Source organism: Crinia signifera, chromosome 7 (assembly GCF_055691185.1).
Source record: "Crinia signifera chromosome 7, ASM5569118v1, whole genome shotgun sequence".
NCBI classification, from domain to species: domain Eukaryota; kingdom Metazoa; phylum Chordata; class Amphibia; order Anura; family Myobatrachidae; genus Crinia; species Crinia signifera.
In genome coordinates, this window is record NC_139223.1 from 70,296,229 (window position 1) to 70,308,295 (window position 12,067).

The 12,067-nt window shown below is 42.8% G+C and overlaps 1 protein-coding gene across 3 annotated transcripts in view; it reads right to left on the reverse strand.

Annotated features, from left to right (window-relative positions):
- Positions 1-12,067, reverse strand: part of GSPT1 (G1 to S phase transition 1) — a 49,385-nt gene that overhangs the window by 23,433 nt on the left and 13,885 nt on the right. For all 3 annotated transcript variants that reach the window (XM_083153312.1, XM_083153311.1, XM_083153310.1), the window contains exons 2-3: positions 5,229-5,276; positions 3,412-3,453 (exon numbers count right to left, since the gene is read on the reverse strand). In XM_083153312.1, coding sequence (XP_083009438.1) covers positions 3,412-3,453; positions 5,229-5,276 — 90 coding nt within the window. The remainder of the gene's footprint in view (positions 1-3,411; positions 3,454-5,228; positions 5,277-12,067) is intronic.

Here is a 12,067-nt window from a genome sequence, read left to right on the forward strand (position 1 = left end):
CAGGGTAAAACATAATACCGCACTTCTCAGCAAATGAAAGAAACCAACTGGTTCAGAAAGTGCAAAGAACTCCAGGATAAAACAGCACCGAGAAGAGACTTCATTAGGAGATTTTGTCTACGTAACCTAGACCCAGAGAGAAGGTAGGAATTCTTCCAATGGATAGAACTACAATATTCCAATTGTTATTAGAGCAGCTTGCCTGGCATGGTTGCATCAGATGCTGGGCTTTCGGTGACATGCAACCAATTATAAACACCCACTGAGCAGCTACTGAAAGCTGCCCACCTCAGGCTCCACTGCTTCCTTGTCCCTGCATCATAAGCTGCATTGCACTGAGACCAAGAAGCATTTAAAAAAAAAAAAAAAAAAAAAGAAGGAGTACAGGGAGGGGCTGTTTGCAGTGAGGACACAGCCTTATGTTCCAAATACTGTAGTATCACCATTCATACTCATTTCAATTACTTTTATTAATATCCCTCTGTTAACATAAACCGCTTTCAATTAATGTAAAACTCATTTGTGTTACATTAATGGTGTGTACACACGGTACTTTTTGCCTTCCGATGTTGACGATAGTCAACATCGGATCGGAATCGGATGCAGATCGCAAGGGTTTTAACCCTTCAGATCACAATTCGATTCCGATGCGCGTTCACGTATCGCAAGGCAGAACGTCTTTTCTGCCTTGACTATATAGTGCAGATCTGCACTATATAGTCAGACTTGTATGCAAATCGGATGTGCCTTCAGATACTATCCACGATCCGATCGTGGATAGTATCTGAAGGCACATCTGACCGTGTGTACACACCATTACCACCACTGGGTGTTTAGACAACTTTCCAGGGCTATTTGGAGAAATATTTTCAGCTAGATTTGCCCAAAATAAAGATATAGTAAAAACACAGATTTAAAAAATACACAATAAAAAAAAAAAGGTAAGGGAAGTTATTTGATATGCATTAAAAAAATATGAGGCGGATATATGAACCCCTCCAAACCACCATTGCCTGTTAAAATGTATCTTTAATAACTGTGTTCTAATCCTTTAACTCGGAACAAAGCCCCCCCCACCCAAAAAATATAATAATAATAATGTCGTGAATAAATGAATGACTCGCTAAGCCACATGTTTTTGCCGATATTGTGGACATTTTTGCATAGTTACTCAATTTTCACCGATGCAGCTTCAACACCCTCCCCTCAAAAAAATAAAACAAATGAACTTTTCCCTTATTAATTTATTCTTGGCTCTGCAGATGCAGTTCAGATACAGAGCTACAGTAAATATACTGATATCTAAGTCACAAAATATAAACAAATCAATATACAGGCAGTATTTAATTGTAGACAAGGAGCTGCTTAGATCAGGTGTTTTATCAACAGAGTCGTAGCTTTCAGAACATCTCAAAACCAGCAGACAGCAAATTTTAAGAATAAAACGGTCAGGAAGCTCAGAATAAATATTTTATAAAATGAATCAATGACGTTAGGCAGTCTTTGGCCTTTACTTTGACTGTTTGCTTTATAAAATTTGTGAGTAAATTTTAAAATGAAGTAAATAAGAGTGCTGATATTTTTGATGAAAACTGTGCTTTTGCAGTCTCTGACTAGTCAATGTACAGAAAATGTCAAGCAGGAATGGAAGCCGCAGCAACCTCAGCCCATTTACTTCCAGAAATTCTAATAAGGATTTAAACAGTAAATTTCCCCTATAGGGATAGATTTATTAAGCTCGGTGAAGTGATAAAGTGTCTGGTTTTTATCACTGGCCAATCAGCTCCTACCTGTCATTTTTTAAACCAAGCCAGTAACTTCAGTTAGGAGCTGGCCGGCGATTAAAAAAAAAAAAAAAAAAAACAGACTCTTACTTCACGAGCTTAATAAATCTACCTCTTAGAATGTAGAATTGCGTACACTAACAGGTGCATTCAATGCCTTAGGGCAGGGGTTCCCAAACTTTCTAATCATGGCACCTTAGAAAATCATAATTTTCCCACGGCACCGCTAGGCCCCCAAATATCTATATCAAATTAAGTTGATTGTGTTTATATGTGCTTCTTCGGTTCAGTTATGTGGTAAAGGGCAGTATTTGGTTCTGATTGTACACATTTTATGATTGGCAGCCACCTGCACTGGTTTTGTCCAGAAATAATTGATCATAAATAATTTTAATTGGTCCTGGGCGACCCACCCGAGGCACCCCTGCAAGTGTCCCGAGGCACCCCAGGGAGCCTAGGTGCACAGTTTGGGAACCACTGCCTTAGGGGGGGTTTGTATGGCGAGGATGGCTTAGTTTTGGCAAGGAAAAGCCACGGCAAGTGAAGGGGAGGGAGTAGATTCAATCTCTGCCTATATTTCTGACAGTGGAAATATCAGCAGTTTAGTATTCAATTCTGGCCAGGATTCGCCTGCTACAGACCAGCTTCCCTTTGGAGGCGAGTCTATTGTCGGAAACTGCCATGGCTTGTCGTATCCGCATCGGTTTTTATATTTTTTTCTCCGACCCACTGATTCTACTTCCTTGATATCCTTGAACTGTAAGGTTTTAGCAAGGTGTCCTAACTACCCTGATCAGTAGCTGTAAAAACTGGTGGGGCAGACCTAGGTCTGCTTGTGCAATATACCAAATGAAACTTAAGAGGAAGGCCACTACTGTTTAAAATTGTCTTCAGATTATTATTTATAACTTTGTACTGTGGTCCATGTTAACCCTAATGCCGATGTTTTTTTATGTGAAGTGTACCCGTGATGAGATGTTTATTGAACCTGTTATGCAATGTCAAATTTTTTCAATGCTTCAATAAAAAATTATATAAAAAAAAAAAATAAAGCTAGCAAGGGACATTGTTTAGGTTATAAACCTTTCCCTCAATAAGAGGTATAAACCATCACTGCCGAACATCAATTTGTTACTGTCAAACAGATGTGTACTCCTACATCCAGCCTCAACAGGATGAGATACCTGGTGTGTTTGAGCCACCAGGTCCGGTACAACTCAACAGGAGTCAAAAATGTGTCTTAGCTGTAACTGTATATGGTGTGTGACTCAGTCTGCATATGAGCATAACAGAACGTGTACTGGAAAGTTTGCTGTAGCCGCTGCATTGTAGAACTCTGCGTCTATGAACCTGTGTCATATCAAATAAAGCAGCAGCCTCCTCATGCGTCTTAGTTGCATTGGCGAAAAAAAAAAAAAAGAGCTACAAAACTCACGATACTTGGCGTGCTATAAAGGGCTGTTTGGCATCACTGCAGCAAAGAGAAGGGAACCCTTATCTGTACATGAATATATCATGTTTTGAAACCACATTAAGTTATTTAACTATACTGTAGTTCAAATATAATAGTAATTTTTCGTCTACTACAGGGTGCAAGAGTATGAAGATTCAAATTCATGTTACTCACCAACGGGTTCAGAAATCTCCATGCCAACAACAGCATTGGAACCTATAAATAATCAAAAAACCTGATGCTTAGGCAAAATAATGTTCAAACGTTAAGGGGGCGATTTAATCATTTTCGCTGGCAACAGTTACTAGTGGGCCCACTACAGAGGAACTAGATTGTTGCTCTGTTTAGCTAGGCATGATGCAGGAGAAATCCTTTTTTGAAAAAGGGGAAAAAATTGGGAGTACAGGGAAATGAGTTGATCCGCACTTATAAATCTTAATACCTTTGTTAATCAGCACCTTTTTATTGGTGTTTTCTTTGGGTATGATGTTATGGATGAGAAATCCTCTCTAATCAGCCTCATGAGGAGGCCCGTAAAAATGTGGGAAGACACGGTGGTTTGGTATGGCAATAACCAGGCATTTAGAGGAATCTCATCTATTAAGGCATTACAAGCACATAACTGAATTGCATCATCGACGCCTATCAATTATCATGCCACATAAAACAATTGAATTGCCCACTAAAAACTTTTGTCAAGACTAAATATTGAATACATTTGTTATCTAAAATATGACAATATTTTACAAATGCTAACAAGACCAATACAGTACATTGTGTTTTCCACAAGTTCTAAAACATTCTCTATGATGAAAAATACAATACAGCCATGTCCAAACATCTTTAGAATCGGACAAATATTACATTTTTACAAAGTCTGCTGCCTTAGTTTTTATGATGGAATTTTTCACATACTGCAGAATATTATGAAGTGTGAACAGATGAATTGCAATTAATTGTCCCTTACTACATTGAATATAAAATGAATCCCAAAAAAAACATGCCACTGCATTTCAGCACTGCTACAAATGGACCGGGTGACATACAGTTATTCTCGCATTAACACAGGTGATTGTAGACAAGGAGCTGGAGATCACAGTCATGCTGACTGAGGATGCGTACACACTGGCTGATATATCAATGCACCATAGGCCAGTGTGTAAGAGTGATCTATCTGTGAACGGTGTTCACAGATATATCGAGTTGGCTGTGCAACAGAGACGATGCCATTGACATAGATTGATCTGCAGATATATCTACTAGTGTGTACCCAGCTAGAGTTCGGACACACTGGAAGCTTTAAAAAAGGAGTGTGGTGCTTGAAATCAATGTATTTCCTGTTATCCATGGTAACTAAAAAAGGAAACACATGCAGTCATCATTGCTTTGCAAAAAAAAAGGGGCTTTACATGCACGGACAGTGCTGCTAGTAGGATTGCATCTCCAGCAACCATTTATTGGATCTTAAATAACTTCAAAGAAGGCGGTTCAATAGCTGCGTAGACTTCAGGGTGTCTTTGAGGTGCTGTTTAGCGGTTATATTGGGCAAAACACCAGTACAGAGCTTGCTCAGGAATGGCAGCAGGCAGGTGTGGGTGCATCTGCACACACAGTGTGAGGCAAAGATTTTTGGAGGATGCCTGCTGTCAAAAAGGTCAGCAAAGATGCCAATTCTCCTCCATAGTCCAAAAGCATACAGGTATGTTAAGTGGCGACAAATTGAACCCTAGTGTGTACATTGTGGTTAAGGACAGACTAGATTGGAAAAGTGGTTCTTATCCATGTTAACTCAACCTTTGACCTTGTGCAGGTCTCTTACCCCAATATATTTCTTATTCATGCTCACATTTAATATTATTTAGCATAATTATACAGTAATCCACATTTAGGAGTCTTCAGCATCACTTGGAGACGAGCTTTTGCTAATGATGCGAATTCGTTGGCAACAAAAAAAGAAGGAATAGAATGAAAACTATAGAAGAACCACATACCTTCAGAAGACTGGGACTTTTCTTCTTGTGCAGAATTATCTGTAGCATCTGCTTGAAAAAAACAAAAACAAAACTATTAGTTGGAACTTGACCTATGCTAGTAAGATACATACACACAAAGATGTGTATAGAGCCCTTTCATTACCCATATAGCTTTTAGGTTGTTTAATGTGTGGGGCACACATTCAAAGTGACAGGCGTATGTGTCGTTCCAGAATGATCCCCATACACCCTATCACCAAGGAAGACCTGCAAGATCAGCACTACCTAGTGTCCCCGCTAAGCTGCTTTTGCAAGGCACAGCGCCCTGCCCGTTTCTTTTTTAAAAACTTCTAAACGCGCCCTGCCCCCATCCGTACCGAGATGCCGCTGAGTGACCCAGGAGCTGAAAGCAGCCTGTTACTGCCGACACAGCTTTCGGGTGTCTCCTCCAGTATCACTGTCAGATTAGATCAACAGCAGCAGTGAACACAGTCCGCCTGCTCCATGAATGTGGGCAGCTACCACTCCTATGCATGTGTAATGAGCAGCTGCCCGGGATCTCAAGATGCCGCTCCTCATTACATCATTCGCAATGTGTGCGGTGGCAGGATGATGGCCATTCTATTTGGAGCGGTGAGTGGGCAGCTGGAGTCAAAGGCAGCCTGCTCTACCGCTGCATGCATCTGAAGGGGAGACTTAAGTGTACGGACACCAGATACCCTGCGAGCCGCTCGGCAGGGACGCATGCCATCCATCACAATTCAATGTGATGGATGGCATGCGTCCCTGCTTCCCACCAGTCTCGCCTCCAGGACAGGTGGTCAGACGCATCGCACCCGACGACATGTCAGGGACAGCCAATTTGGTCCGATTTAATGGACGATTGGTCGTAATCGTCCGTAAATCGCCTTTATGCAAGGAAAGGCAGTAACAGGAGCCACAGCAGTGAGGACTCGTGGCAAGAGACTGTCTCCTATGTTGGTGAGCAAGTCCTATAGTGGCCCATTATATATGATAACTTTTAGGGCTGTGTGCCTACAGTTCAAATAAGTGCACGGTGGGAGGTCAGCACCCTGCCCTAGAAAAAGAGTGAACACTAACTACCCTAGTGGTCAATGTGATCTGTCTCACATTTCAATTGTTACCCCCTTAAATATATTCTAAAATTAGAATACACTACATTCTGAAAAGGCCCATATGCACTAGATTAATTTCAGCTGAAATTTGCTCATTTTGGCTGTTTTAAGCGATTTTCAGCTGAAAATCGCCCAGTGTGTTCGGGCCACCGATGGTAAACTAGCGATGATACGCGCTGCCACATCATCGCTAGCAAAGTCTCCCATCTGCTGGTTTTACCAGCATGCCAGGGATGATGGCTGGTTTATTCGCCATCATTGCTGTGTGTGTACGCCCCTCACCAAAGAATATATTATACTGTTTATGTTTTTACCAAACAAACTTTGTAATTTATTTAGTTTCTTATATAGCGCAGCATATTCAGTTTCCATTTACTATTGGGGTAATAAAAGGTTAAGCGTTATATATGGTTTATATTGGCTATACATTTCTGGTAAAAAAAAAAAAAATTAACCAAAAAAACAGCATTTTTATTAGAAGCATAGTCGCCTACAGTACTTCCAAACATACTGTATGCAGATTTCTGACAAACAGCAGCACAATGCAAAAATGTAATCTTAACCCGGTTTGCTTTACAGTCTGAATTTGTCAAGGCTACAAACTGAATGAAATCACCAGTATATAGATACTAAAAAACTAAATAGTTTGTCAAGACCAAATATGGAGTACAATGTGTGGAGTAGCACAGAGGTACTTTGGGTCTGAAATCTCCAAAATATGAGAACAGCTTTGTATAGGTTTGGGGCATCGTTTCACTTTCACTTTTTTGTCCTTCAAAAGCAACATTAGAGGAATGTGCATATTTTGAGGTTAAATGTGCTTTAACAAAGCTGCACCTGAAAGTAAAATAGAATTAAGATTACACGTCATATATTAAGATGACCATAAACCTTGCTTTTTAGCAGTTTCAAGAGCAAAAGGCTACCTTTCCTTAGACCACAATCTTTAAGCACTCTCAGGGCCATATTCAATGCTCTTTTGTGGGCTGTGATGGTGAGCAGTGCCGATTGCTCGTTTCCACAGCTCGCGGGTCAGTATTCAACTGACTGTACTTGTTTCCTAGCATGGCGCCCACGATTTCCATCTTATACAATTTAAAATTGTATACCATTGTATATGGCATACAATGAGATGAGATTTTAAATTGTATAAGCACACTAATGGGTGCTTTCAATGTAAATTGGCCCCCCTTTAAGATTTTTAACTGTATAAGCACTCTAATGGGTGCTTACAATGTTAAATGCACCCCCACTATCAACGCCAACCCGAAGCGTGGCGAGCGCAGCGAGCCAGCGGTACGCGTCCTCAGACCTTTTCATACCCCCCACTATCCATGTCGGCGTGGAGTTGATTTTATATAGTGTGGCGAGCGCAGCGAGCAGCCGAGCCCGAAGCGTGGCGAGTCCCGCGTTTTACTTCACATGTATTGCGGGGCTCGCCACACTATATAAAATCAACTCCACGCCAGCATGGATAGTGGGGGTATGAAAAGGTCGGAGGACACGTACCGCCGCCCCTCGCTTCGGGTTGGCGTTGATAGTGGGGGTGCATTTAACATTGTAAGCAACCATTAGGGTGCTTATACAATTAAAAATTGTATCTCATCTCATTGTATGCCATATACAATGGTATACAATTTTAAATTGTATAAGATTGGGTCCCATCGCATCTCATCACATACCATATTAAGGCTTATGGTATGCAATGCGATGGGCGCCGTGATGACACACAAGTACCCAACTGACCCCATCCCCCTCCCCACGCCAGTTTTACAGCAAGATGGAAACGGCATATGCGGCAGCCAAAAAAGCGAGGATTTCTACGGAGCGCTGAATAAGAGGCCGGCGCGTGGGATAAACGGCAAGGGTGTCTTCTTTTCGCCGATGCTAGTCGTTTAGCCCCCTCGCCGCCAGCATTGAATACAGCCCTCAGAATTTGCTTGTCCATATGCTAAAGAATCTTTTAGTTCAACCAAATTTATTTTTGTAAAGTATCTACAAGTTTCTCCATAACAGAATCCAATAGTTATTACAACTACACAAAAAGAAAAAAAAAGAAAAAAAAGAAAAAACACCAACAAAACAGTCAGTAGACAGCAGTAAGTACAAAACACTACCGATCAGAATATCAGACAAACAATTGAAAGGTCAACTTGACTCATATGTGCTCGCTAATCTGAAACTAACTGCTGTAGGGCCAATAAGGTCATCTTATGCTGTGCTTTTAGAACAGAACTGCAGCACTGTATAGAGCATAGATTAAGCACTTAGATGCCCTACAAATGTTTTTTTTAAATGGAAAAACCGCAGACTAATAAATTTGATTACATACCATCACACTCAGTGCTAGCGTTCTTTTGAAAGTATTTTTTTTTCCCCCGAAGCACACACTTAAATAATGGGCTCATTACTAAATTATCATTAAATCAATATACAAAAAGATGAAAGCTAAAGCCTTTTCAAACCAAATGAAATTCAAATATAAACGCAATCTACTGCAATTGGCTAAGTCAGCCATTATTCGCCAAGTTAAATGTTTGCAAACATGTTCGAGTCCCCGGGAGGTCCTGGTTACTGAGAATATAAGGTGCTGTGTTCAGTAAAACTAAACAAGCAAAATAGAGAATATTGTTGGAAAATAAGAGGATTTTGGTACTCACCGATAAATCCATTTCTCTGAATCAGCAGGAGACACTGGAGATTACATCGGGTTTAGAGCTGGGAATGCTGGGAGCTAGGCACACTAAATTTGTTTCAGGGCAGGCTGGCTCCTCCCCTCTAAGACCCATCATACCCCCAGTTAGGAAATTGTCCTACTCGAGGAGATGGTAACGAAAAAACATAATTATACAACTAGAATATAACAACTTGCATACAACAGTCATATTTAACCTTATGAACAGACCGGGCCTGAACTGGCCCCACAACCAACAGGATCAAGAGCTGGGAGGGCGTCCAGTGTCTCCTGCTGATTCAGAGAAATGGATTTATCGGTGAGTACCAAAATCCTCTTTTCTCTCTCATGCAGCAGGAGACACTGGAGATTACATCGGGGAGGTACCAAAGACCGTTCCCCGGGCGGGTGAGCTCTGTGGATCCTGTAACACCAACCGACCAAAATTTGTCGCCGGTGTTGCAAAGGTGTCAAATTTGTAAAAGCGAACGAACGTGTTCACTGATGACCATGTGGCTGCCCTGCAAAGCTGAGATGCAGAAGCCCCTCGCCTGGCAGCCCAAGATGTACTTACTGACCTGGTTGAATGTGCTGTCACCACTGACGGCGGAGTCTTTCCTGCATGGATGTATGCCTGCCGAATGGTCAGCCGAATCCATCTGGCCAGTGTCTGCTTTGACGCTGGCCATCCTCTGCGGAAAGCATCGTATAGAACGAACAAACAATCCGATTTTCTGATCTGTGCAGTTCTTTTGACATAAATCTTAAGAGCTCTAACTACGTCCAAGGAAGATTGAGACGTAGGAGCACCTTGAAAAGAAGGGACTACTATCGGTTGATTTATGTGGTAAGAGGACACTACCTTAGGTAGAAAAGACGGTTTAGTCCTCAATTCTGCTCTGTCTTCGTGGAATACTAAATATGGTGCTTTGTAAGATAGTGCACTCAGCTCGGATACACGCCGTGCTGATGCCAGGGCGAGCAAGAGTACAGTTTTCCAGACTAGAGATTTTAAAGGAACCTCTTCCAGAGGTTCGAACACCTCTGATTGTAGGAATGCCAGGACTAAATTTAAGTCCCACGGCGGAGCCGGTGGGACGAAGGGAGGTTGTATCCTAAGAACCCCCTGTAAGAAAGTTTGAATCTCTGGAATGAGGGCCAACCTCCTTTGGAATAGTATCGACAGTGCAGAGATCTGTACTTTAAGTGACCCTAGGCGGAGGCCACCGTCTAGGCCTCTTTGAAGGAATAGTAAGAGCCTGGATAATTTGAATATCCGAAACGGCCACCTCTTGCTTGTGCACCACTCAGCATACGATCTCCAAATGCGATGGTAGTGAGCAGCTGAAGATGGTTTGCGCGCCTTTAACATAGTGGGGATGACTGTCCTTGGAATCCCCTTTTCCTTTAGGACGTCGGATTCAATAGCCACGCCGTCAAATGGAGGGAGGCTAGGTGTTGATGATGGAAAGGTCCTTGTATCAGAAGGTCGTGTCTCTGCGGTAGAGGGTATGGTTGATCGGCTAGCATTTGTTGGATGTCCGAGAACCAACTTCTCCGTGGCCAAAACGGAGCGATTAGAATTGCCTGTATTCTTTCCCTCTTTAGCTTCTTTAGCACCTGTCCCAATAAGGGCAGAGGTGGGAATAGATACACCAGGTTGAACGTCCACGGAATTGCCAATGCGTCTGTTGCTATGGCCCCTGGATCTCTTGTTCTTGCTACGTACCTTGGCAGGAGGTGATTTTTTCTTGACGCCATTAGGTCGACTTCGGGAGTTCCCCATCTCTCTGTGAGTTCCAGAAAAACCTCGGGGTGTAGTGACCACTCCCCCGGGTGTAGATCCTCCCTGCTGAGGAAATCTGCTTCTAGATTTTCTACTCCCGGGATGAATATGGCTATCAGATGTACCTGCCAATTCTCCGCCCACTGGAGGATTCTGGTGACCTCTATCATTGCTTGTCGGCTCTTTGTGCCGCCCTGTCGATTTACATACGCTACTGCTGTTGCGTTGTCTGATTGGATCTTTACAGACCTCCCTTGTAGGAGATCCTGTGCTTCTATCAGAGCGTTGTAGATTGCCCTTAGTTCTAGGACGTTGATTGACAATAGACTTTCTTCTGCACTCCATCGCCCTTGAAGTCGAAGGTGAAGTACCACTGCACCCCACCCTCGAAGACTGGCATCCGTTGTCAGTAGGATCCAATCCCATATTGCAAATCGGCGCCCCTGCCTGAGATGGTCGGAGTGGAGCCACCACAATAGGGCGTGGCGGGCTCGAGTGGATAATTGGATCTGTCTGTATAGCAACAGATGCGATCCCGCTCCTTTCCTTAGTAGGTCTAACTGGAAAGGCCTTGAGTGGAAGCGCCCCCACGTTATGGCTGGGAATGCTGCCACCATCTTCCCAAGAAGCTTTAAGCACAGGTGTAGTTGTACTCGACGGTGACTCAGGGTCTGTCGAATGAGCCTCTGTATGTCGCTGATTTTGTCGTCCGGCAGAAATACTCTCCTCTCTCTTGTGTCCAGCCAGAGTCCCAGGAACAGGATCCTCTGTGTTGGTTGGAGTGATGACTTCTTGAAGTTGATGATCCAGCCCAGCTTGGTCAGGGTCTGGACTGTCAACAGAGCATGCCGTTCCAGTACTGCTGGAGATGGTGCTTTGACGAGTAAATCGTCTAAATATGGTATTATAGTGACCCCTTGGTTCCGGAGGTACGCTATAATGATCGACAGTGTCTTTGTGAAGACCCTGGGTGCCGATGATAATCCGAAGGGCAGGGCCCTGAACTGAAAATGTTCCTTGCCTATAGCAAATCTCAGATACGCTTGATGAGGCCTCCATATTGGTATATGAAGATAGGCATCCTTGATGTCCAGCGAGAGCATGTACTCGTTGTGTTCCAAGGATGCTATTACGGAGTGAATAGACTCCATCTTGAAGGGTTGGTAGGCCACCATCAGATTTAGAGATTTGAGGTTTAAGATGGGTCGTACTGACCCATCCGGCTTGGGCACTACAAAGAGATTGGAGTAGTATCCCTTGC